A 24,517-nucleotide genomic window follows, 5' to 3' on the forward strand; every position below is an offset into this window, starting at 1 on the left:
CAGGAGGTGGCCCAGCTGGCCGGCCGGCGTGGAGATTGGAGGGAGGGATAACTCCGTATCCGTACTCCGTACATGTATGTAAATGGCCTCCTAAGCCCCTCGCCTCGTTCACAGGGGTTGTTCCAATAATGAATGCCAGCCGTAATGAACCAAACGGCCCTGACGCCACCGTCTCGCACGTAAGAGTGGCCGAAAGAGGCGTGAGACGAGCTTGATGTGAGTCTGGGTTTTCCACAGAATGCCCGACTACGGAATACTCTGTACACTGTAGTATTAGAGTACTCCTTGCCTAAGGTAGGTAACTTATCTAGGTATGAATGTCAAATGATGGATCATCTGGCAGCAGCCGGCCTGCTGTCTCCGGGCCGCAACTCCCGCCCCTAAGCCCATCGAAACGCCACAAGAGCGCCGAGGGTCGAGAGCGCGCAGCCACGCATAGTACGGATACTGTAGTTGTCAGCCACAAAGTATTATCCGTAGGCTAGCCAGGTCTCATGAGATCTAGTTCGTCCATCGATCGGTCCGCTTCTAGGACCGTGACAGTGATACGTACTCCCTACAGTCGAAGTGGATATTCTCCTCTGATGCGGACTGACTATGAGAACTGTGATACATGATTACAGTTGAATGCCACCCAATTGCCTGACAACCTGCCCGATTGCCCCTACCATTAGACGGGCGTTGGAAGTCGGCAAGAGGTTTCCCTCAATCAAGAAAGCCACTGAACTTACTTACAGTTTGTTTGACATCGACAATGATTTCACCTCGTTAAGCACATTGAGGCCTCTGGTGAGCATGGGTGTGGTGACCTCAGTCAAGGATATGGACACCCCTAAATAGTTCAACTCGTAAAGACAAAACTTTTGAGCGAATATATCAATATGAATCGCCAGCGCTACCAGATCCGATCGGACTGGGTGAAAATCTTCGTCGGCAACAAGCTGGATGTGCTGGTTGCGCTGGGAGCACACAAAACTGCTATTCCACATGATACTTTTAAGTTTCCTCCTTACACCGTCATGTGGAACCTTCTGGCGGTACAGACGGGAAATGTTGTCGAACTAGTACTGACCGGATGACAGAATCTTGTCTGTGTCATTCCCTACCTCAAAGCCGACAAAAGTATTGATCTACCCGACCCGAGGACTCCGGGCTGTAAGTGGCCGGGTAATAGAGCAAGGCTTTCCACCTAACGTGACATAGTCGATTCTGAGACGGTTGATGAGTTCCCTTGTCATATTCAAGTAGTCGTATGATCCGGTCAAGATGAAGCACTGGTGGCGCCGTTGACCTGATGAATAAGGCCCACCGCAGCAGGATCCTCCGGCAGGTCTTCTGAGATGGTTCTTTGGGGCCTGAGGAAAAGATGATGGTAAGGGGAACGCAAAGAAAGTGAAGCGCATGATTGAAGTCTCGTGAATAAGGAAGATGCGGACATGATGACTAATCCCGCTGCTTTAACCTAGTGGGGGTCGTGCCGATAATTCAGCCAATAGAGACCAATTGCGCGAACCCGAATCTCACTGCAATGGCAAGGTGCCGCGCCTCCAACTTGACCTCAGTGGAAATCTCCCTTTATCATTATTTCCTATGATGCGTATGGTGGACGTTCTTTCAGCACCCTTCTGCATGTCGTACAGGTGTGTGGCGGGATGAATTCCGCTAACGTGATGGGACTACTCTGTACACTATTGCTTGTGCAGTCAAGAATCGCTCGCTCAACGCACCGCCATACTACAAGTCCCAAAGGAACACGACATCCATCTTCGCCTGCGATGATTCCCTCTTTGCTCTTAACCATTTACTTGGCAGCCCTCTCGGATCAGCCGGAGGCTTCGCATTCTGCCCGCGGGAGAAAGCCGCACTCATTGTTCCCTATACTCGCCAAGTGTACATATGCGTCTTGATGACAACGTGAAGGAGTGGTGTTTGGGTTGTTCCCAATCCGGAAGCCATAGCCGACAATGCTCGTGGTGGACATCTGCTGCCACCACTGCGGAATACTACTAGTACAGAATATGACATGCTAGGCTCTCATGGCGCATCAAAGGCCTTCTATCCCCCATCATTGGATCTCTCCCGCTATCTGGAACCAACGCACAGAAGTTCTCTCGCGGGAGGAGTTCTCCTCCTGCCCAGGGTTGAAAATGTCTTCTCTAACTTGAAATAGGCAAGAGAGTTTAGTCTGGGCCCATGCTTCTGGAGATACGGGGAGTATAAATAGGTGGAATCTTCCAGCTTCTGTTACAAGTTCTCAAATTCCCTGTTCCTTCAACACCATCCTGTCTTCAAAATGCCTGCCCATCCCTTAGACACCCTCTCTATCGAGGAAACCCACAGAGCCCGGGACCTTGTGGCCAGCCTTCACCCGGACACTGTCCTCAGCTTTCGTGAGATCTACTTGGAAGAGCCGTCAAAGGAAGAATTGATTCAATTCTTGACTGCTGAGCACGCCGGCAAAAATGCCGCTCACCCTCATCGGACTGCCCTGGTGCAATACGACGTCATCGGATCGGACAGAATACCTCAATACCATGAGTCCGTCATTGACCTAGACGAGGAGAAGAGAATCTCACATGTTGTGCTTGATGAATCCCAACATGCAGGCTTAACACTGTATATTGGACTCCCTATCAAGGGTCACAGATGACTAACACGGGTACAGGTCGGAGTTCGACACCCTCGTGGACGTCTGCAAAGCCTCTCAGATGTTCAAGGACATATGTGCTGAGATTGAACTTCCCGAAGGCTTCGAAGTGATTGTTGAACCGTGGCCTTATGGTGGTCCTTTCCCGGACGAGGAAAACCGACGTTATTTTCAGGGGCTATGTTTCGCTCGCGATACGCGGTCCGGAAACGCTGACTCAAATTTCTATGCCTATCCCTTACCTTTCATCCCCGTGATGGATGCTCACAAGAGAGAGATCATTCGCGTTGACCGGCTCGCGACAGGAGGCAAGGGTGATTCCCTTGACGCAAAGACACACTCCAAGAAGATTATCGACCACTGCAAGGCTTCGGAATACGTCCCGGAACTGTTGAAAAATGGTCCCAGAAAGAACCTAAAACCTTTGAATGTGTTGCAGCCTGAGGGTCCATCATTCTCAGTGGACGGGAGCCTTATTGAGTGGCAGAATTGGAGATTCAGGGTCGGCTTCAACCCTCGTGAAGGTCAGTGTTTTCTGACGAGACCCGTGACATGCCCCAGCTTCTGAAAGCTGATTGCCGAACATTGAATCTGACGAAAATCACCAGGCGCGGTTATACACGACGTGCACTTTGCTGGCAGGAGTGTAATATACCGACTGAGCATCAGCGAGATGACAGTCCCCTATGCGGATCCTCGAGGCCCATTCCCCAGAAAGCAGGCTTTTGATTTCGGAGACGGTGGAGCAGGAAACTGCGCCAACAATCTTTCCTTGGGCTGCGATTGTCTCGGGGTCATCAAGTATTTCGATGCCGTCACCATTGGCCCAGATGGCGCCGCAAAGGTGGCACCCAACGTGGTTTGCCTCCACGAACAGGACAACGGCATCGGCTGGAAGCATACGAACTGGCGGACCGGACGAGCCGTCGTGACAAGGAACCGCGAGCTGGTGGTTCAGTTCATCATCACCCTCGCCAACTACGAATACATCTTCGCCTACAAGTTTGATCAAGCCGGTGGGATTACCGTTGAGACTCGAGCGACTGGCATCGTCTCTGTCGTCAACATTGACCCTGGCAAGACCAGCGCGTACGGAAACGTCGTCTCTCCGGGAGCCCTGGCGCAGAACCACCAGCACGTGTTTTGTATACGGATCGACCCTGCAGTCGACGGGTACAAGAATACAGTGCTGACCGAAGAATCGCATCGTGCGCCTGTTAATAAAGAGACAAACCCGTACGGCAACTTCTATGAAGTTCGACAGGCGGTCCTCGAACGAAGCCAGCATCTTGATGCCGCACCTCAACACAACCGCATCATTAAAATAGTCAACAAAAGCAGGACCAACCCAATCAGCGGAAAACCCGTGGGTTACAAATTCTCTCCGGCACCCACGCAACTGCTGCTTGCCGACCCAGAGTCGATCCAATCAAAACGAGCACTGTTCGCTCAGCATCACGTATGGGTGACCAAACACCTCGACGGCGAATTCTACGCCGGCGGTCGATACACTTTGCAGAGCCGAAACGAGATCGGCGGCGTAGCAGACGCCATCAAACGAAACGAGAAGATTGATGATGAGGACGTTGTCGTCTGGAACGTGTTTGGACTGACGCATAATCCGCGGGTGGAAGATTGGCCTGTCATGTAAGTCTTTCCGAGTGCCGTCGCCAAAGGCCAAGATCTATCGCTGACGGGGATGCAGGCCTGTTGAGATTCATCAACTGCAGATCAAGCCCACCGACTTCTTTACAGAAAATCCGGCTATCGATGTGCCGTCGACAAAGAACGAGGCCTCACTCCTTACCAATGGTGCGACAAATGGCACTACCAACGGGACCAGCTGCTGCAAGTGAGCAGGATCTTGGACCTTTTGGCAGATATATCTTGTCGGGCAGCCCCGGCCCTGACAACTGCCCCTCCCCTGAGGGGACTCGTCCCGAGGAGTATGCCTAGGGCAACGAGGTTTTTGTCAGGATTGAACCCTCACCTCACATACGTAGTACGCCCGTCGCATATACGCCTTACGCCTGCTACCACTGTACGTTGAGATTTCAGAGTACGCCCTGGCAAACATCCCAGATAGTCGCTCGCTGGCTTGGGCCGGGAGATTCGCGCGCGGCATAGGCATATAGAAGGTACTGTACTCGGTACATCTGAATACTCGAAATAAAAATGATGCGGTCGCCACGGTGTAGCCTAACTGTATGAGCAAATTTCCATATTCTTTTTATAGAGGATGGAGCCCAGCCTCTTGACGTTGATTGCTTAGGTGTCAAGCCAAAAAGAAAGCAAACTTCACGCTGCTTGGATGCAACTGGTCACTAGACCATTTGTGGCGCCTAGCTAAGCAGTAAAGAGACGCCGCCTTGAACAAAGTCCATCCCCCACCAAACTGCGGCTGAACTGCATGCAACAAAGTCTCGATTTCACTCGGACCACCCTCTACCCTCCACCCGCGCTCTCGCCGTCCTACTAGTCAGTCAATCTACTGGTCGAAACGCTCGGATCAAGCACACGAGCCTCTTTTCAGTATCGAAACTCTATCGATTTGAGCCACTATGGGAATCGTCCCATACCCTAAGTTGGGGGCCCAAGCCTTCCGAGGCCAAACTCCCGCCACCACAGTCCTTGTTTCCTCTCTCTTTTTCTTTCAACCCATGGCTTTTCGATGACCCGGGCAGACAATGTCTCTAGAGGCAGTGCAATGGAGAAATCCAATCTATCGCCCACCTCGGATGCTGGACAACCGCCCTTGACCTGGAGCGACACCATTACGCCATCTCCCATTGATCGCACGTACTCGCGCCCCAAACGACTACGAGAGCCATGGCGACATTCGGTTTCGAGACAGGCAAGCGAGACAATCTCGCACACCGTCAGGGAATTCAAACCGGACCGCCAACGCCGTAGACTGTTCGCCAAGGGTATATTCCAGTGGTTGATCACTTTGGTGCTTTCTGGTCTGCTGGCCGCATGTTTGGGCGCTTTTGGACAACTACTGTGGATGAGCGTGACCCAGATGAAAGCTTTCAACGCACTCATCGTGTTGCTGTCCGTCTTTCTCGGCAATAACCTTACAAGTTCGCTCCGAGAATATGCGCTTATGCTGAGATGGAGGATGTTGGCGGCCAGATACCGACCGCTTGATGAGTTTAATCTGTTGATGCACTGCGACAGTCTGCGGAATGTGTTGAAGTTGTTTTGGGTGGCAAGGACCCAAGGACGAGCCTGGTTCTATCTCAACAAGACGCAATGGCTTTGTGCTATTTGGCTTGGGGTTAATATCTTGCTTCAAGTTCTCGTGGCCCTGCTCGGGTTGACCTACAATCTCAACACTTCGTCGATCCCGGGGGTGAAGTTTGGTCCTGTCAGTGTTGCAAACTTGACTCTCATCCGCGACGTATGGGGTGCAGATAATCCGACGTTCGACGCTCAGTTAGGGTCTGCCAATTCGTACGGCATCCAGGGTCAGGATTACCTATTTGTCAACACCACTCCTATCGGCCAAGGGAAAGTGCCACAGTACGGTACACCAGGCACGCCAACGATATACGCGAACCATAACTGGACAGAGATGACCTATGTCTTCCAAGATGTAGACGTCCAAAATTCAGCTCTCAGCTTGATCTCGCATCGAAACATCACTACGAGTGCCACTTGCGAATCCCTCCAAGTGCTTGACGGAGGAGACGGCACCAACAGCTATATCACCTACCTGGACAAGAATGGCCAACGAAATACCTTGGATGTTGTCCATGTCGGGCCCGGCGCGACAACATACGTTGGCGTTCTCAACTCGACCTGTGGGCCTCGGTGTACCCAAGTGATGGCTTTGCAGAGCGCCAACAATGACACGATTCCCAACCCGTCCTTCTATCAATGCCAAAACACAATCTCACCTGTGAATGGCATCGAACGGTACCTCTTCGACGGTCAGACGGCAGACTTGTTCCAGATGCCAGACACTCAAGCCCGCATCATTGCCGGGGCCATCGGCTGGACCGGGTTCGACTATGTACCAGGCGATTTGTACCAATACGTCCGCTACGTGACGGAGTCGTGGTGGAGTCCCAACACTCCGGCTGACGTCGGTGTGATTTCTCGTCGGATCATGGAGTTCAGCATCGAAGCGGTCGCGGCGATCGATTACAACGGGCCCCGCCACACTGTCCAGGGCCAGCATGCCGTTCCTGCACAGGTGGTAAAGGTGCTGTGGCGTTGGTCGGCGACGATCTTGGGTATCATTCCCGCAGTACAATTGTTAGCTCTGGTTTGTGTGATTGCTTGGGGCAATTCGGCCATCATCCGCGACGAAAGCTGTCTGAGTACTGCGCGCCTTCTGCGGCCGGTAGTCGAGAAACTCGGCGACAGGGGCTGCTTGCTCACAGGACAAGAGATTGCAGAGGAATTTGCCCACGTCAAAGTCAAGTATGGGTGGCGGGAGCCCCTACCGGACTTCACTTTCAGGAACCAGATCGATCCGCAGATCGTTCGGCATGTGGACGTCCTGGACGAGAGCGAAGGCTTGGGAAGTCAAGGACCCATGCCCCCGGGTTTATATGACGGAGTATATGACAACGAGTGTGATGACATGACGAGGCTATTACACCAGCGGCGTGGAAAGAGAAGAGTGAGTATATGAATGTAAAAGGTATCTCTTGAAGACCATTTGGACGTACTGTACACGTAATTATATCGCATACATACCACATAATATATTCTGTCTGTGTTATAGACTGTGAAACTGAGGCTTGATACACGCATGGCGTGCACCACCGCCGGGTCCGGGTCCGATCTGACTTTCGATTCCGGGACTTCTTTCTCCCTGCTTGTCCTACAATGTCTTCGATCACTGTATCTGCCTCGGCTTCCCTTCCGAGCCTTGTAGATCCGTAGGATCGGCGGAGAGTATAACAATGCCCAGTGAAGAGCAGACAATCCTACGAGTATCGATCGAACCGGTACCGACTGAGCTTGCAAATGATCGTCGGGTTTACTGTACTCCAGGCTGCGACCCTGGTCATAAGCCAGGAGAAGCATTGAAGTCACCACTATATGAAACCCCGCAGCCATGAAGAACTGCTTTCCTAGATGCGTGTGAACAGCTACATGTTGGCGTCGTTATAGCGAGTGAATCCCCGTCTAATACCGAGGCGAAACCAAGAACAATGTCTAAGTGACTTCCATAATTGATACGATGTATGTAACCGACAGCCGTCGAATGCAAGAGCAATAGAGTATCCGTCAGGGCAACCACTATTTGCCCAAAACCAACCCATCCCCACATAAGGGATCAAACCCATACAGGGACAAGCGTCCCTTCAGACCCTGCATAATGCGACCCATCCTGAGATCGGAGGCACTGCTATACCAGTGTCAATAGGTCGCTGAAGCGCAAGAATGAACTAATTGCTGCTTCAAGACTTCTCAATCAGAGACTCAAGTTCAGCTGCAATCTGCTTAAGCTCGGCCTTCAGTTCAGACGCTTTCTCGCTGAGATAGTCCCCAGCAGAAAAACCGTGGTAGACGGTGTACCCGCCATCGTCAAGGATTTCGGAGTAGTTGGACTTGCCACCACCGTTCCAGGCAAGGATGTTGGCAGTGTCGCTAGGGACATCGCTAAGGGCGCCCTGGGTGGCAATAGAGATGATATTGGCCTTCAGTTGCTTAGGAGTGATATCGGCTACAGCAAAGGCCGAGTCACTGGCAGGCTGAAGAGACAAGAAGTAGGCGAGAAGACCGCAAATGTGAGGAGAGGCCATTGAGGTACCGGATATGGTGTTGGTGGCATACTTGCTGCCGATCCAGGTGGAGAGTACGTTGAGGCCGGGGGCGAAGATGTCGTTGCAGGTGCCGTAGTTGGAGAAATAGGCTCGCTCATCGGCCAAGGTGGAAGCCCCGACAGTGATGGCTTTCTCAGCAGCGGCAGGAGAGTAGTTGCAGGAGTCTGCGTTGTCATTGCCAGCAGCCACAGCAAAATGAAGACCGGCATCGACAGCTGCGTTGACCGCAAGGTCAAGCACTCTAGACTTGCCACCACCCAAGCTCATGTTGGCAACGCTGCCCTTGAAACCCTTCTTCTTGCCCTTCTTTGCAGCGCTGACTGTTTCGCTGTGAGCAGTTGCGGCCCATTCAACGCCCTTGACGACATCGGACATGGTGCCAGACCCATTGGATCTCAAGACCTTGACTGCGCGAATGTTGGCCTTTTTCGCCACACCGAACTTCTTGCCTGCGATGGTGCCAGAGCAGTGGGTACCATGGCCGTTGCCGTCGACATCTTCATCACCAGCGGGGATGGTCTTGCCCCAGCTGGCGCGACCTTCGAAGTCGACATGATCAGTGTTGGTGCCGGTGTCAATGACGTAGGCGTCGACACCCTCACCACCATCGGCCGAGTAGAGGTACTTGTTGAAGTCTCCGAAGCTCAGGGAATCCCGGTGAGAGATGCGAGCCAACCCCCAGGGTGCATTCTTTTCGAGGGAGGGAGACTTCTTCAGGGTGTGGACTTCTGAGTCACGTTCGATGTAATCGACCTGGGTGACACGTGAGTAAACATGGTCCAGGCAGACAGCGACTATAACGAACACAGGCAAGATACAATGCATAAAAGATATGACTAGATTTGTCTGACTCGAAAGCAGACAATCCAGATGAGATAGGTGCTTATCGGATCGGGCCAAAGGGATGAAATGCAGGGTTACTCACATCTGGGTGCCTGCGGACAAGGTCGATGACATCCTCATCGAAATGACCGGCATAGCCCAAGAAACCACCAGGAATGTTGTATGTATGTCTCAATCCCTCGAAGATGGTATCATCGTCTGACAGTGTGGTCTGGCTTCGTTTCCGTAGCTCTTGCTTATTGCTTTCTCGAGTCCAATGAACGTCCTGGACCCAGTTGTGGTGGACAGCAGCATCTCGCTCGGTTACATGCTTCTTGAAGATGACCATGTACGAATTGGGGATCTCCTTTGCGTTAGAAGAGGAGACGACAGGAGCAGCATTGTTATCGATCGTATCAACAATAATAGGCGATGCTGCCGCCAGTAGGGGAAGGACGAGACCGAGGACCTTCATGGTGACGACAACGGAGGGTCAACACAGATGACAATTCCGCTGGAAAGGTGGAAGCACTGCTCAGATGGTGATAGCAGAGCTGTGGAAGATAACAACAGAGACGAAGACGATGATGATGGGGAGGAGTGAAAGAGAGGGAGAGTGGCTGTTAGATGGGATGGATGGGATGGATGAGATGGGATGAGACAGGACGGAACGCAGGCTGCATCATGTCCTTATCAGCCGTTCGTCCATCTTAGTTCCGATGGCGTGTCAGTAGGTCTCTGTCACAGGCGCCACCCCCAGGCAGCCGCACATGACTATGGCACTATGACTGCTAGTACGACACCGCAACCAGCCCCCTCAGCTGTTTAGGTTGCCCGGGCGCCCACTCCTACATACATACTCCGTATTTGGCCAGCAATGGCCACAATTTGGCCCCCGACTATCGGCCTTCATTGCAGGCGCCCCGTCCGCTCTCGTACAATAAATGACGGAGATAGCAGGACTAGAGAGGTGTCATCTGCAAGCAGCTGTACGTACCAGCATAGCCCAGCTCCGCCTCAGATACGGAGTAGACACCTCATTCACTGCCTTACTCATGCCATTGCCAGCATACTCTGTATGCCCCATACTCTGTATGGAGTATTCAGGGGTAAACAAGCAGACCATTTCAGCAGGTCTCTATCAACTTGATGATGCCGCTAGACTCCAGAACTTCACCGGTACTTCCGTTGCCACACTACAGTTGAACTGTGCCGTGAACACACAGCACACTGCTTCTGGCATTGCTCCATTTAGGACGACAGCTCTGCCGCTTTATTCGGATGTCATGTGATATGTCTTGGCATTAACCCGAGCTGCCGAGGGTCAACTACTCCGTAGTTCGTATTCAGTGAGGTTGCAGAGCACACCGAGACTGATATTAGTCCCACGTTACATATGTAATGGTCTGCACTGAGACTGGTATTGATGCCTGCACCATTACCAGCAACAGCAACGATGCCGAGCGTGACGCCCAAACCGGGAGTCTCTCAGGCATGTCGGCGGCGCTCACTGCTCATAGACTGCACGGCCACAGCTCACCAATCGCCGGTGGCTTAGTCATGCCTCAGTTCAAATGGCGGGATGCTCAGGTCTGGAAATGGAAATGGACTTTAGGAAGGGTCACGATTCAACGCCGAGTATCCGTACAATGACATTTGAGTTAAACACTGCAGTGCTATAACCCTCCACCATGCCAACAAGTGCAAACGATAGATTCTAATGGCATTCTACGGTGTACAAGTCTTACCATTCCTTTGCCTTTAGATCTCGCTACCCTGTTGGCGTTGATAATCTGTATCGCTCCTTTGGACTAAATGCTCTCGGTCCATCGACGACGCCGGACCAATATAGGTTCTTCCAGGCTGACCTGCCCTACTCGCGATCGCGGTCGATGAATATGCCACCACCTTGATCCCTCATTCGAGTCATCCCTGGCCTGCTACGCCCTATGTGGCCAGGTGGAAAGATAGACGTGGGCGTCAAGAGACAAGAGGTGGCCAAAACAATGGGTCTCGCCGTAAACAATCGCCTACGCGCTGTCTCGACGGCAGATGTACTTCGACCGCAAGATAAGGATATCGCGTCACTTGTCAAGAGCCTCGAATCCTTCGACTGGAGTTCGTATGCTACACTGCAGAATAGCCTGGATCAATCGGCCCTCCTACAACAACTGCGACACGTTTTGAAGGATGACAATGATGTTCATGGTGCCAGCAGTGGCTTCAGGCGAGCTGGTGGCTTTCAGGCATTGCTTCGTCTCCTTCGTTCTCTGGTAGATCGTTATTCTGCGCACGAAGACCAGTTGGCCAACATCAAACCCTTCCTCCAGACGTTGGCACAATGGTTTGCTGTTTTGGGTGCAGCATTGGAGGCTCATGATGGGAACCAGAAATATTTCAGGACAAAGGTGGATGACGGAGGCTGGTACTCCCTACGACGCACTCTTGAACATTTTCAGTCTCTTCTCTGGCGTCGAACTGGGGATGGGCTATTCATGGAGCAGTTCTTTGGCATTCTTTTTGCGACTGCGGTTGGGACGGAAATGGTTGACGACATTTACACTTCGTTAGAAAGATCCGGAAGGTCACAGGATGGAAACATCCTGTCAGATGTGGATGTCGATTCTGTGCGTGTCGCAATGTCGAAAGCTGCATCGAATATTGATGATCTGGCGGTACCGGACTTGCTGACCACAATTCTGCGACTCTGGGCTATTGCCGTCAAAGCCGGCAATATCCCTCAACGGGTAATAAGGCTTGCCCTTCCCCTGAGTTTCACCGAAATGCTGTCAATATCACGACAGAATGTCGTTAGTGCCCACACTGCTGGGACTTTTACTGCGATCCTGGACCTGGTTTTTGAGGATCGCCTTTCTACGGTTGAAAGAAATCTCTTCCGAGAGGCTGCTCTTATCCTATGTCAAGAGGGTGTCTCTAATTTAGGTGACGCCCATCTCCTCTTCAACCAGGCCGTTCTGACGCCCGAAGCGGCGTTGTTCCTGCTTGAATCTATCAAATCCTCGCGGCAGCCCCCAAGTATTCAATTCGACTTGTCCCAACAAGGCTATGCTTCCACCGAGCTGGCCACTCTCGGCAGACCGTTTCCCCCTACCGACAGCGCTGGGTATACACTGAGTCTCTGGGCCCGATTCGATTCTTTTGATGGTCAGGCTCACACCACCCTGTTCGGTGCATTTGATCGAAGCCAGACCTGTTTTGTGCTAGCATATCTTGAGAAAGATACGCATCATCTCATCCTTCAAACAGCTATACAGGGAACGAGACCAAGTGTGAGGTTCAAGTCCGTAGGTTTCCAGCCGGACAGATGGTATCATATATGCGTGGTGCACAAAAGACCACGGACGACCTCATCTGCCAAGGCATATCTCTTCGTGAACGGAGACTTCGTCGAACAACAAAAAGCAAACTACCCCGCCATCGCTCCAAATGATCGTGGATCAAGTTTCGCTAACGTCCAGGCATTCTTTGGAACACCTCAGGATCTATCTCCTAATCCAACTGGAGCAACCTGTTCCTCAAGATGGTCGTTGGGGCCCGCGGTGCTTTTCCGAGAAGCGCTGAGTGACGACCTGATAGCCGTTTTTTACCACCTAGGTCCAAAGTATCACGGCAATTTCCAGGACTGTCTTGGCTCCTTCCAAACCTATCAAGCTTCTGCCGCACTGAATCTGCGGAACGAAATGCTCCATCCCGGGAAAGAAGAGCAGTCGGAATTGATTTTGGCAATCAGGCGAAAGGCGAGTAACTTAATCCGGGAAGAGAAGATTTTGGTCAATGTCTCGCCCGCTACTGTCTTGGACAATGACGACCGCAACAACATTGACGAGGCTCAATTGGTGAAGTCACTCTCCAAAGTGGCAGCCAAAAACTTGGTGGCTTATACACGCTCGGGCACAAACGCTGTTGCCATAAATGGTGCAGTGCCTTCGATCAATGATGCATTGACTCAAGCTCGTGGTGTTTTCATGCTCATGGGTGGTCCTACTGTGACAGTCCCACAGTCATTGGATGATGCTAGCTGGCGTCTGGGCGGTTGCGGTGCTGTCGGCCTTGGACTGGTCCAACGAGCTCGAACCACCGACGATATTGCTCTTGCCGTTGACATCTTATTGGAGACTGTACGCTATAGCTGGAGAAACAGCGAAGTCATGGAAAGGGACGGAGGCTACGCTATCCTAGCAATGCTCTTAAAAGACAAACTCGCCATTCCTACTCAAAGTAACGGAGAAGGCAAGGCAGGGGTCGCCATTCCCACTCCTAGACTCGATAGGAACGGTCTAAGTCTTCGAGTTTTCCAATCCATCTTGTCCTTTACCGGATACGACCCCGATGACCCGGTGAACTCTGTGATTAACAATCCTTTGGCCTACAAGGTCTTGATAGCTGACAGTAACATTTGGAGATGCGGGCCACTCTCCGTTCAGCAACTATATTTCGATCAATTCCTGGTCTTTGCTGAGCAGAGTCAGCACAAGCGATTCAACATCAAAAGATTGTCGAGAATGAGAGTGTTGAAGCGGCTCATGGAAGCATTAAAGTCGGAGCCTGTGGCTAAAGCCATCATGCCAATGTATATGGCTGCATTCAAAGTCCTCCTGCCTCAATCTCTGTCGGCAGAAACATTACGATCGCTGGCTCTATTTGTGACGTTCTCAGTGAACAAACGCAATATGGGCTTGCAGGTTCGGAAACCTACGCGCAGAGAAGCCCGTCAGAGAAGCTCATCGACCGGATCTTCCCAAGGCGGGAAAGACGAATCAATGTCGACATTGTCACATTTCGAGATCGGAGTTGAAGTTCTTCGTCTCTATTCAGAGCTATTGTGTCGACCTGGTGACGATAGCATGATCAAGAAATTTGCGAAAACAGTGACCAACAAATGGTTGCTCTACCTGCTGTCAGAGACTTCCCCGGAGGTTGTAGTGCTTTCGGTGAGAATACTAGCCAGGTTACTAGTCGTCCACGGCGAGGCATATGTCAAAAAGTTCAAAGATGGCTCGAAGACATCTGGCTTCACAATCATGGCACATCGTATGAAGAGATGGTGGCATATCCCTGCTGTATGGCCTGCCTGCTTCGCAATTCTGTTTGGCTTGGACGTGGGGAACCTAGACCTTGACCGGAACTTTGATTTGTTCGGCTTCATCGACCTCTTTACTACCAAGAAAGATCTTTCTGTGGTGTATCCTGAAATCTTCGAGGTCATCACGAGCATGCTCCAGAGCGGCTTGAAGACAACAGTCTCTTCGAAGAGGTACGCAACTGCCTCAACATTAGCACCGCCATTGGAAGGTTTGAATCAGCCCCCTGAGAGACTCTCCATGTCGACGATGGCACCACCGAATCCACTCCTGACAATCGTGACAAGCCATCACGTGGATACATTTAACACAGTTGTCCAATTCCTGGCAGATCTTCAAACAAGATCCCAGATCTTTCGGGATTATGCCGCAGCATCCTCCTATGTTCAAGATCTCCTGGCTGTCCTGTTTCCTGTGGTGGTCGGCTCTGACGTGGTTGAGGCTAAAACCGAATTGGACGCTCGGGATGCAATGCTCACGTTTGACGGAGGGGATGTTGTGATTCATCCGCTCTCAGTGGCGCCACCCATGATCCGGATGGCTGATGCTGAACCGCCGTCTGCCGTGACTCGTGGCAAAACGCTTCGAAGAGGATCATCCTTCGTTTTGGTGACGAGGGAGCATGCTCATCAGAGCAGTGGTAGCACTCGAGGATCTGAAGCTGCGGGTTCCAACTCTGCGGTCGGGAACACCCTCGAGCTCAATGAAGGCCATTCAATCGTGCAAAGCTTGCTTGAAATCGTCATCTCCGTTTTTATGGATCAGATTCTGGCCAGGAAAGAATTTCCTGGCTTAGGTCTTTTTCTGAAAACCCCGCCAGGGTTTATCGAACATCAATCTTACTTTGAGACTTGGATCCTAAGGAACACGGTATCCCAGCTCTCCAACCAGATAGCACTAGACCAGAAGGTATTGGTTGAACCACGGATTTTGATCAATCTGGCTCGCTTGTTCAGCCATCTCGAAGAAGCCCTCTTCGAAGGATGGTTCATTGGTGGTGCAGATGCTGTCCTTGACTTGGCAGGATCCGTTTTGGAATATCTTCAGCGCCCTGACATCGCCAAACTGAAGGCCGTGCGGCTCTGTGCGCAAACTATCGCCGTCATTCGCGCAGTCGTTTTCCGCGTTGTTCTCTTTAGTTTATCTTCAATCCATGATGAAGAGTCGTTGCCATTCCTTGAGAAGCTGACCTACTGGCAGACAGTCCTGCTGTCCGCTGAAGAAACTCAGTCAAACTACTTGCAGCTTGTCTGCTATCTGCTCTACGCCAGCCTCGTCTCGTCGACAGAGACTGTACGACATTCCGCAGCGAACCTGTGGAGGATCATTCTGGTTCAGAGGCCTGATGAGGCTGCCGCAATACATGGGCAGGCAAATACTACAGAGCAGAAGGGCTTAACCGCTAGCTTTCAAAAGCTGGTCGAGCTTGACAATGAGACCTTTCTCTACTGGATGGACCAGCATCGAACCGAACTGGATTCTCTATTTGTCGATACATTGTCAAAACAGTGGGACATTTTTGTCGCTGCCGAAAACAAAAGGACCGAAGAAAATGGACGCCTGAGGATCTCGCGCCGAAGAGAAAAGCTGAGGCAATGGGCGAGAGAAGAGGCCGATCGTGAGGACCTCATCCGCCGTCATGAGTTGGCATCTGAAAACTGGACGGCAAATATATACTCTTCAGAGTATCTGAAACACCAGAGGCTGCTTCAAGATCAGCAGGATGACCTTGTCTATACTGAATCAAGCTTCAACCGGATGCAGAGGGATACCAGCAGACCTGGTGGACTCTTCCAGTATGACAAAATCCGGAAATGGCGGCTAGATCAGACGGAGGGAAGGAATCGGATGCGCATGAGACTTCACGAGGACTACAGCAAAGCAGATGATGAGCAACAACCCAAGAGAAAAGGATCTGATATGCCACAACTCCGCCTTGATACTAGGAGTGTCAAAATCTCATCAGCCGAGTCCATAGGCGCCACTCCAGGCGGCGCCAGCACCCCTATCATTGACAGCCCGAAGCGCTTGGATAGCGGCACCGAGCCGTTCCCTGAGATCCAGGAGAATATAGCCGAAGGCCAAGATAAAAGTGATGGGAAGGATGTAGGAGATCACGATGAAGTGGAAGCTGACGACAGTTTCGAGATGGTTGAGGACCCCAACGCGGAATTGGACGAGTTCGAGGACAAGAACAGGAAAGTGATGCGGAGCCTTCATCGCGGAGATCAGGTCAAACACGTTGCCAACATATCCCGGATTCTCGGGCTTGAGGCTGTGGAAGGGCTTCTCATACTCGGCAAGGATTACATCTATATCCTCGACAATTTCTTCCAGCGCGCAGATGGCGAAATTATCAATGTTTGGCAAGCTCCACAGGACGAACGCGACCCGTACGTGCGCATGATATCAGGCCGCGATGTCACCGACCGAAAGCACATATCACGGAACGAGGAACATGGAACTCGAAGCTGGAAATGGATGGACATTATCAGCGTTTCCAAACGTCGGTTTCTTTTCCGCGATGTGGCCATTGAGATGTTCTTCAGTGACGGCAGAAGCTACTTGTTAACGGTCGTATCACCCGATGCTCGCAATGAGTTGCACAGCCTTATCACCGCAAAAGCTCCTTCGCCCAGTGCCCTGAGCACCACACAGCCGGAAACGGCCTGGCGTTACGAAACCTTGAAAAGCGTCGATGACGAGCCACAAACGTTTGGCTCGAAATTTGCCAATGTCTTCGGTCAACAATCAAGTTCCTTTGCCGCTACTCGAAAATGGCAAAAGGGAGAAATGTCGAATTTCCATTACCTGATGCTGATTAACACAATGGCGGGAAGAACATACAACGACTTGACTCAATATCCTGTGTTTCCTTGGGTCATTGCAGACTATACTAGTGACGAGCTCGACCTCACCGATCCAAGAAGCTTCCGCGACCTATCTAAACCCATGGGCTGCCAAAACCTTGAACGCGAAAGGGAATTTCGAGAACGATACTCCACATTTGCCGAGATGGGGGATAACAACACCCCTGCTTTCCATTATGGCACACACTATTCGTCGGCCATGATTGTGACGTCCTACCTTATCCGCCTACAGCCCTTTGTCAAGTCGTATCTTCTGCTGCAGGGTGGCACATTCGATCATCCAGATCGCATGTTTTTCTCCATTGAAGGTGCCTGGAAGTCAGCATCTCGCATGAACATGACCGATGTGCGAGAGCTGACGCCCGAGTTCTACTATCTCCCGGAATTCTTGGTCAATGTCAACGACTTCGACTTTGGAACCAGACAGAACTCTTCCAAGTCGATCGGCAATGTGGAGCTTCCTCCTTGGGCAAAGGGCGATCCACGGATTTTCATAGCGAAACAGCGCGAGGCGCTTGAGAGCCCTCATGTTAGCCGGAATCTGCACAGATGGATCGACCTAATCTTCGGAAGCAAACAAAAGGGAGAAGCGGCGGTGGAAGCAGTCAACGTGTTTCACTATCTTTCATACCAAGGGGCGAAAGATGTCGACAAGATCACCGACCCTTTGGAACGACTGGCCACGATTGGAATCATCCACAACTTCGGCCAGACGCCATATCAGGTTTTTACGAAGCCTCATCCTGCGCGAGAACAGGTACGACACCGGTATAAGCGTCTCGACACCGCCGCCGAGTCGTTGACCCGAGTGCCTTCTACTCTCTTGGAGACTGGGGAGCGTGTGGCGTCGTTGAGCTTCTCATGGAAGGCCGACAAATTGCTATGCTCTGGCGCTTTCCGACTCAACATTCCACCAGCCTACGAGATGTATATGGAATGGGGGTTTTCTGACAATAGTGTCCGGTTCTACTCGACGGATAGCCGGAAACAACTAGGGCTATTCGAGCATTTGCACATTGGACAGTTGTCCTGTGCACTGTTCACAGATTCGAAGACGCTGATAACAGCAGGGACGGATTGCACCATCGCAGTCTGGACGGTTGTCGAGAGCGCCAAATCAGTCGACCTACAACCACGAGCGACGCTTTTTGGACATCGCCAACCGGTGACCGTTCTGGCGCTGTCGAGGTCTTTCAATGCCTTGCTTTCGGCATCGACCGATGGGCAGGTGATGCTCTGGGACCTTAACAGGTGCGAATTCATTCGTAAGCTCGACGACGAGTTGTCCGTGAACTGTGCAGCGATCAACGACGTCACGGGCAACATCGTCCTCTGTCATGGTCACGAAATCAGTCTGTACACCTTGAACGGCGATCGGCTGTTGCGGCAGGAGTCGGGAGATCGGTTGCAGGAGAGCATCATTTCATGCGCATGTTATGAAGGGGCGGGAAGTGAGTGGCTTGAGCGAGACCTCGTCTTCACAGGCCACAAGAGGGGCCAGGTCCGAATCTGGAGTAAAGTAATCCGCGACGGACGGTTTGAACTGGACCTTATTCGTCAGCTGAACCATGCAGACATCAGTCGAGATGACGGAGCCAATGTTAGCGCCGGGATCAGTTGCATTCTAGCGATGCCCCAGGTGGTGTATACGGGGGATGAAGACGGAAGAGTGGTAAGCCTCTCTTTTGCTCCTCCATACAGGTAAGTCCCAGCTAACCGTGGCTGCAGTACGAATGGAACTGTGTCCAGAGGCACTAGAAGTCACAGGGTGGAAATGCGTCCTTGAGAAAGGCACACCAAGACCGGCGTTGATTTGAATGCATAGCGAGGCGTAAGATGGATGAGTGCGGGCGCGAGATGGCTATCTCAAGAAAATTGCAGCGTTGATTGGGGATAGACTTTGGGGCGTTGAATCTCGACGGACGGCAAACGATGCTGCCAAAGACAGTGGGAGCCATTCGAATAAGAAAACAATCACATGCATTGTCCGTGCCAGAAGCTCTAGTTGTCGTTCTTAATGGAGGAGAGTTTCTGTCCTGCTGCAGGCAGGGATCCGAAGGTGCAGACGCGCCAATGCAGCTCGCCAGGATGAACAAGTCCCAGGCGAGCTGAGGCTGCCAGCAAGGCGTCGGCACGCCGCGTCAGTATGTCGGCGGTGTAGTCTTTAGCCCATCTCATCCCGTCAGTTGGGTAGTTGTGACTGCGAGGTTCAGGCCACAGGCTCCGGCAGCTGGAGCCAGGACGAATGGCAGCAGAGATCAACGTGCGTTGGTCAGGCATGAGGGTGAGACGGGACCAATCGAGCTGATACACGCTGGTTCTCGGCGGGAGCATGGCAGGGTGCCAACAAGGCGTGTCTGTCTGTACATGGGTACATGGGAGCTCCGCAGGCGTAGGCCGAATGGAATGGCGGGGGGAGGGTGGTGAAAGGAGCCGCTCAGCGTGCGAGATATCCGTCCTTCCTCTGGTATATGGCATATGGCATATGGCATAATTAATCCAGCATCCATCATCACCAGTCTTGCCTCTGCCTCCCGATGAAATGTGATTGACATCAAATCTAGAGAGAGCCGAGCTGGGCCGCGTCCGTAGCAACTTCCCGTAACTGCATCCGGCTGGCGTGTTGCAGCGGCGCCCCAATTGCCCGGCCAACTGGCGAAGGTGTTTGTGGTGGTTTTGCTTTGTTTGTACGGGATGCACCGGCGGCTGCTCTGACTGGCCCGTGCTGGTGTCTCGCTGCCCCCGACCAGCCTCCACTCTCCGACCCTGCGCCCTGGCCTCTGTCCTACTTCTACCTGCTCGTGGCCCCTGCGCTGCGTCTCCCTTCCTCTTCCTTCTCTTTCTCTTCTGCATACATACCTCCAGACTCAGGACCGACGACTTTGGCATTTGTTCTGTTGTTGTTGCTTGTTCCAAGTCTTACCCAGCTAGCGTGCATTGTGCCTATTCTTCTTCCACCCACCCTCCTCACCATCCCTCCTCCGAAACCCTTCCCCCTAAAGTCTTGACTCTCGACTGCCGAAAGGTACTAGAGAGTTGAGGCGCCCATAAACAGGCAATCTGGACTTTGACGCCCGGCTTCCCATCCCAATCAGTGTCTTCCCGTCTACGTACAGGAGTGACGCTTCTTCTGAAGAGACTACCGTTACCAAGGTAGAAGGGGAAGTCCAACTACCCACCACCTCCTCACGCGTCGGACGGGAAGATACTCGATTCTCCAAGGAAGAAGTCGATATCACCTACAAAGACCGCCGACCACACGCCGACCAGTACAGCAGAGAAGACGTCCGCATCTACGAAGAGCGTGACCGAGCCCACGACTCCAGATACCCAGAGGTCGAGCTTACACGTGAAAAGTAGGTGGCCAATGCGAGAGATATACCCCATGCTGCATCCCCAGATTGCTCCGTGCTCAGGTGCCCAATGTGTGGCACCCACCTAGCTGACGCATTGACTCCCGTCCCGCACCCGTTGTAACTGACATATTCTTTCTCCACAGGTACCGTGCACCCGCTGAGTACAGGTCGGCCAACGTTGACATTGATATCGACCGCCGAGACACCAGAGACCACGTGGACATTGACTACGACCGACGTCAAACCTACGACAAGAGCTACGAATCGCAACTAGACATTACCGAACGAGACTACCGCCGACGCGTCTCCCCCACCTACGACGCTGAGTACGAACGTCGTCGTCCAGAAGCAGAGGTTACCATCCAGAAGGAACAGATCAAAGTCGATCAACCGATCAGAAGAGACATGGGCTACTACGACGACGAGGGCAACTACCACAGCTTCCGCCGTGGAGTGGAGCGGGCTGCGGATCACATCCTCCATCCTTTCTCCCATCACCACGATCGTGCACGGGATGAGGTGGTCATCAGCGAGCGAGAGACTACAGGCCCAACCCGCGTACAGGATGGCAGAGTTGAACAAATCCGCTACGTCGAGCCTCGCTTTGGCCAACGTGGAGTCCCTATCCAATGCCACTTTATCCGCATTGGTGACATTCTTTTGCTTCAGGGACGGCCTTCCCAGGTCATTCGTATCAGCACGTCTTCCCAGACCGGTCAATACAGGTACTTGGGTGTGGATCTGTTCACACGTCAGCTGCATGAGGAAAGCTCTTTCGTGAGCAACCCACAGCCCAGTGTGATCGTACAGACCATGCTCGGCCCGGTCTTCAAGCAATACCGTGTCTTGGACATCCATGACGACGGCTCGATCGTCTGCATGACTGAGACCGGAGACGTCAAGCATGGCTTGTCTGTTGTCGACCAGGGCGGTCTCTTCAAGAGAATTGAGCGGGCCTTTTCCGATGGTCGCGGCAGTGTGCGTGTCTTGGTCATAAACGATGGTGGTCGCGAGTTGATTGTTGATCTGAAGATCATCCATGGTTCGAGATTGTAAATGTTGCTAGGAGGTTGGAGATTCTCACATATGGAATTTGTGAATAATGGGAGGAGAAGAAACATGGAGCGATGGTGGCTAGCCGGCGGGAGAGGAATTTCTTGATGGCCGATACATGTTGGCTATTAGAGTAGCTTAGGTCCTAGGAGGACAAGATGTTGTAGGTGTTCAATGGGACCTTTATATCGAGGAAAGTACGGAGCGTACCGGACACACTGTCGTTTCATTCATCTTATTAGTCCTCCCCCAGTGAAGATGGCGAATAAGGGGGGTGTTTTCCTGCAGATGCACACCCGCGAAGTAGATAGACATACAGTCAACACAAACCAACGGGGTCGACATGAAATTCGATCCTTGTAAAGCCGAAACCCTCCTGATCCCAACTAACGTGCTATATTTTTATTCTCTGTCCGGCCGTATATTAAGACCGCTGTACAAGTATAATAAGAACGAGGACCTGCAGTCTCGGTCGCAATCTGTACACCCATTTGCACTTCCACCGGATGTGATGACCCGCGAATCCGGTACGCCGGGCCTAGGCCCCCAAGATGAGATGGCCCACAACAGTGACGGCGACACCGCTACTGCCGCTATGACTGTGACTGCTCAACCTGCACCGGATCGATCCACTTCAGAATCCGCCTTCCTTCGCAGTCAATATCTGCTGTCAAGGTACGTACAGTCTCTCCTGAGTCAATGACATATCACCGGTGATGGGGGTTCCAAGTAGCGGCTCGAATACCGCCAATGTTGATAGGCTGTCATATCACCGGTGATGGGGGTTCCAAGTAGCGACTCGAATACCGCCAATGTTGATAGGCTGTCATATCACCGGCGAGAGGCTCCCAAGCACCTTTTATAGTCGGAGTCGGTCGCTTAACTGGTCGTCTCGTTGTCTGTCAACCTTCCGTTCGCAAGGTCCCGGGTAGCTAATAATTGGACGTTGGTGATACGACAAAGAGAGACCATATCATGAATCTGGAGCAGCAGGCTCGAAGACCTTAGAGAAGATCCACCACTCCTAGGAGTAGGAACTTGTCGTTTGGGCCGATCACGTCGAAGTGTTCCGTCTTAGCCATCCAGTTTAGACACTCTAGTGAGGCACCAGGCACAACGTAGGGGGGCCACCCCGATCCCGCTCGAGAAGAGCAGTGCTTCTTGAGTTTTGAGAAGGTTGGGGGATTGTTGCACATCTTTCCGCCTACATTCGCCGTAGATTCGGATGTGAATAGTCCAGGTCTGACAGCTGTGGACCAAAAGTCCTGCATGGCTGTCCTCTCTGCCACTCGAAGGCCGCCAACTTCGCGAAAGATTCCTGCCCATCACGACTTTGGACCCGAATCCATGCTCCCCCCTTTCAAACTCACAGCCATATCAATCCGAGGAGCACAGCTAGAGCGGTAGTGACATACCCGTATCGATTGGTCGACAATTCGCTCGAGGCGGACGTTGAATCGTCTTGCAACGAAGTCGTGGTGAATATCAAATCACTTGAGATTTGACTAGAATTAAAACAGTTGCTGGCGTTAACCTCCGGCACATCCTCAGGTTCCGCAAAGGTGATATCGGCACAGTTGTAGAGAGCGGCTCCGTGGACAGCTGTCTCGATGACTTGGATTGTCGCGTTGTCTCCAGCTTTGACTGAGACATTGGCAGGGAGAGGGACTTGAGGCAGACAGAATGTACCAGGGTAAGGGTCTTTCGTGGGTCCGATAAGTTGGATCCCACTAACCATTACGAGTGACATGTTGGCTGGAATGGTCCCTAGACCTAGGTTGATATAGATGAACGCCGTTCCGTGGCCCGGGAACCAGCCTGGCTGGAACGCGATAGCACCTCCTTTCACGGGCCACTTGGTGCGGTTTTGCGAGGTTGGCATTCCTCCGCCTGCAACAGAGACGTTAGTTCGAGTATAGACGATTTCAACCCCGAATGAGCCGGACAACACGTACAAGGATACATCCACTGCATTCCATATGGCCAGAGGTAGTCATCGCCTTCAGCATAAGTCCCTAGACCGTTTCCCTGTTCGACTGTGCCATTGGAGTGTAGGTTGTCCCCTCTCCAGCCAGGATATGTGATGACCGTATGTGCGGACACGAGGCTGAGGAAGGAAAGGAGAGCGACGAAGACTGATGTCGGCGGCATGTCAATTGTTCGTTTGTGAGGTCAGACAAGGTGTCGGTGTCGGTGTCTGCAGGATCGTCTATGTTTCACACCTCGCGGAGGAGAGTGCTCAGTCGAGGAGTCTTGGATGAGGAAGAGAACACGGAAGGCCCTTTTTCGGAGGATTGCCAATGCCTGCGGTGTTGAATCAAATAGTACTCGGGACACTCTATCACTCTACCATGCCTGATCGACGGGTTCGCAGAGGGGAAGGACAAGAACAACGAGCTGCGGCCATCGGACATAACATATTATTTAGACTGGAGCGGTGGTCCCTGGACAGACGAATAATAAGCGTGCGTACTGTTCACACTGCATGGGAAGGCCACACGGCCAACCGCCCGTAGAAAGCTGGGAGGAGACGCCGTGACTGGAATGGCATGATGATGGAGGTGGAGGGCAGTAGAAAGATGGCCTGTGAGTGGTGCATGCAGGACCCAAAGGTCGAGTGGCACACCACGAGCGAATGCGAAGAGACGGAAGCAGGGTCTGTCACCTTAGGCACAAGCACAGAAGGTGGTCAGCTTGTGATGGCACATTTGATTCGAGATGGAAGAATCGGCGGTCGGATTGTCGATTGTCTGCAGTGGCTGGTTGAACTTGAACTTGTCCCTGAGCCTGCGCCGTGACCGTGACCATGCCGTCTGATTGGGCGCAGGCGGCTGATAGAGACATCTCTAAGCGCTGACACCAGCAGGGATGGATTTGTTCA

General features: G+C 52.3%; 7 protein-coding genes across 7 annotated transcripts; 5 read left to right on the top strand and 2 right to left on the bottom strand.

The window, feature by feature from the left end:
• Positions 1-881: 881 nt before the first annotated feature.
• A1O3_01250 (uncharacterized protein) lies at positions 882-1,079 on the top strand (the record flags this gene model as incomplete). The annotated part of the gene is made up of 1 exon (XM_007731398.1): positions 882-1,079. The coding sequence occupies one exon, from the start codon at positions 882-884 to the stop codon at positions 1,077-1,079; it is 198 nt and encodes a 65-aa protein (XP_007729588.1).
• A 1,214-nt stretch (positions 1,080-2,293) lies between these two features.
• On the top strand, positions 2,294-4,503 carry A1O3_01251 (copper amine oxidase 1; the record flags this gene model as incomplete). The annotated part of the gene is made up of 4 exons (XM_007731399.1): positions 2,294-2,616; positions 2,666-3,171; positions 3,256-4,294; positions 4,353-4,503. 4 exons carry the CDS (start codon positions 2,294-2,296, stop codon positions 4,501-4,503), a joined length of 2,019 nt encoding a protein of 672 aa, XP_007729589.1.
• An 851-nt stretch (positions 4,504-5,354) lies between these two features.
• On the top strand, positions 5,355-7,292 carry A1O3_01252 (uncharacterized protein; the record flags this gene model as incomplete). Its single annotated transcript, XM_007731400.1, has 1 exon — positions 5,355-7,292. The coding sequence occupies one exon, from the start codon at positions 5,355-5,357 to the stop codon at positions 7,290-7,292; it is 1,938 nt and encodes a 645-aa protein (XP_007729590.1).
• A 775-nt stretch (positions 7,293-8,067) lies between these two features.
• Positions 8,068-9,730, bottom strand: A1O3_01253 (cerevisin; the record flags this gene model as incomplete). The annotated part of the gene is made up of 2 exons (XM_007731401.1): positions 8,068-9,186; positions 9,359-9,730. 2 exons carry the CDS (start codon positions 9,728-9,730, stop codon positions 8,068-8,070), a joined length of 1,491 nt encoding a protein of 496 aa, XP_007729591.1.
• Positions 9,731-11,261: 1,531 nt separating this feature from the next.
• Positions 11,262-18,932, top strand: A1O3_01254 (uncharacterized protein; the record flags this gene model as incomplete). Its single annotated transcript, XM_007731402.1, has 1 exon — positions 11,262-18,932. The coding sequence occupies one exon, from the start codon at positions 11,262-11,264 to the stop codon at positions 18,930-18,932; it is 7,671 nt and encodes a 2,556-aa protein (XP_007729592.1).
• A 1,680-nt stretch (positions 18,933-20,612) lies between these two features.
• On the top strand, positions 20,613-21,639 carry A1O3_01255 (uncharacterized protein; the record flags this gene model as incomplete). The annotated part of the gene is made up of 2 exons (XM_007731403.1): positions 20,613-20,635; positions 20,751-21,639. 2 exons carry the CDS (start codon positions 20,613-20,615, stop codon positions 21,637-21,639), a joined length of 912 nt encoding a protein of 303 aa, XP_007729593.1.
• Positions 21,640-23,002: 1,363 nt separating this feature from the next.
• On the bottom strand, positions 23,003-23,787 carry A1O3_01256 (uncharacterized protein; the record flags this gene model as incomplete). Its single annotated transcript, XM_007731404.1, has 2 exons — positions 23,003-23,526; positions 23,592-23,787. 2 exons carry the CDS (start codon positions 23,785-23,787, stop codon positions 23,003-23,005), a joined length of 720 nt encoding a protein of 239 aa, XP_007729594.1.
• Positions 23,788-24,517: the final 730 nt, after the last annotated feature.

Source organism: Capronia epimyces, assembly GCF_000585565.1.
Source record: "Capronia epimyces CBS 606.96 chromosome Unknown aczIQ-supercont1.1, whole genome shotgun sequence".
NCBI classification, from domain to species: domain Eukaryota; kingdom Fungi; phylum Ascomycota; class Eurotiomycetes; order Chaetothyriales; family Herpotrichiellaceae; genus Capronia; species Capronia epimyces.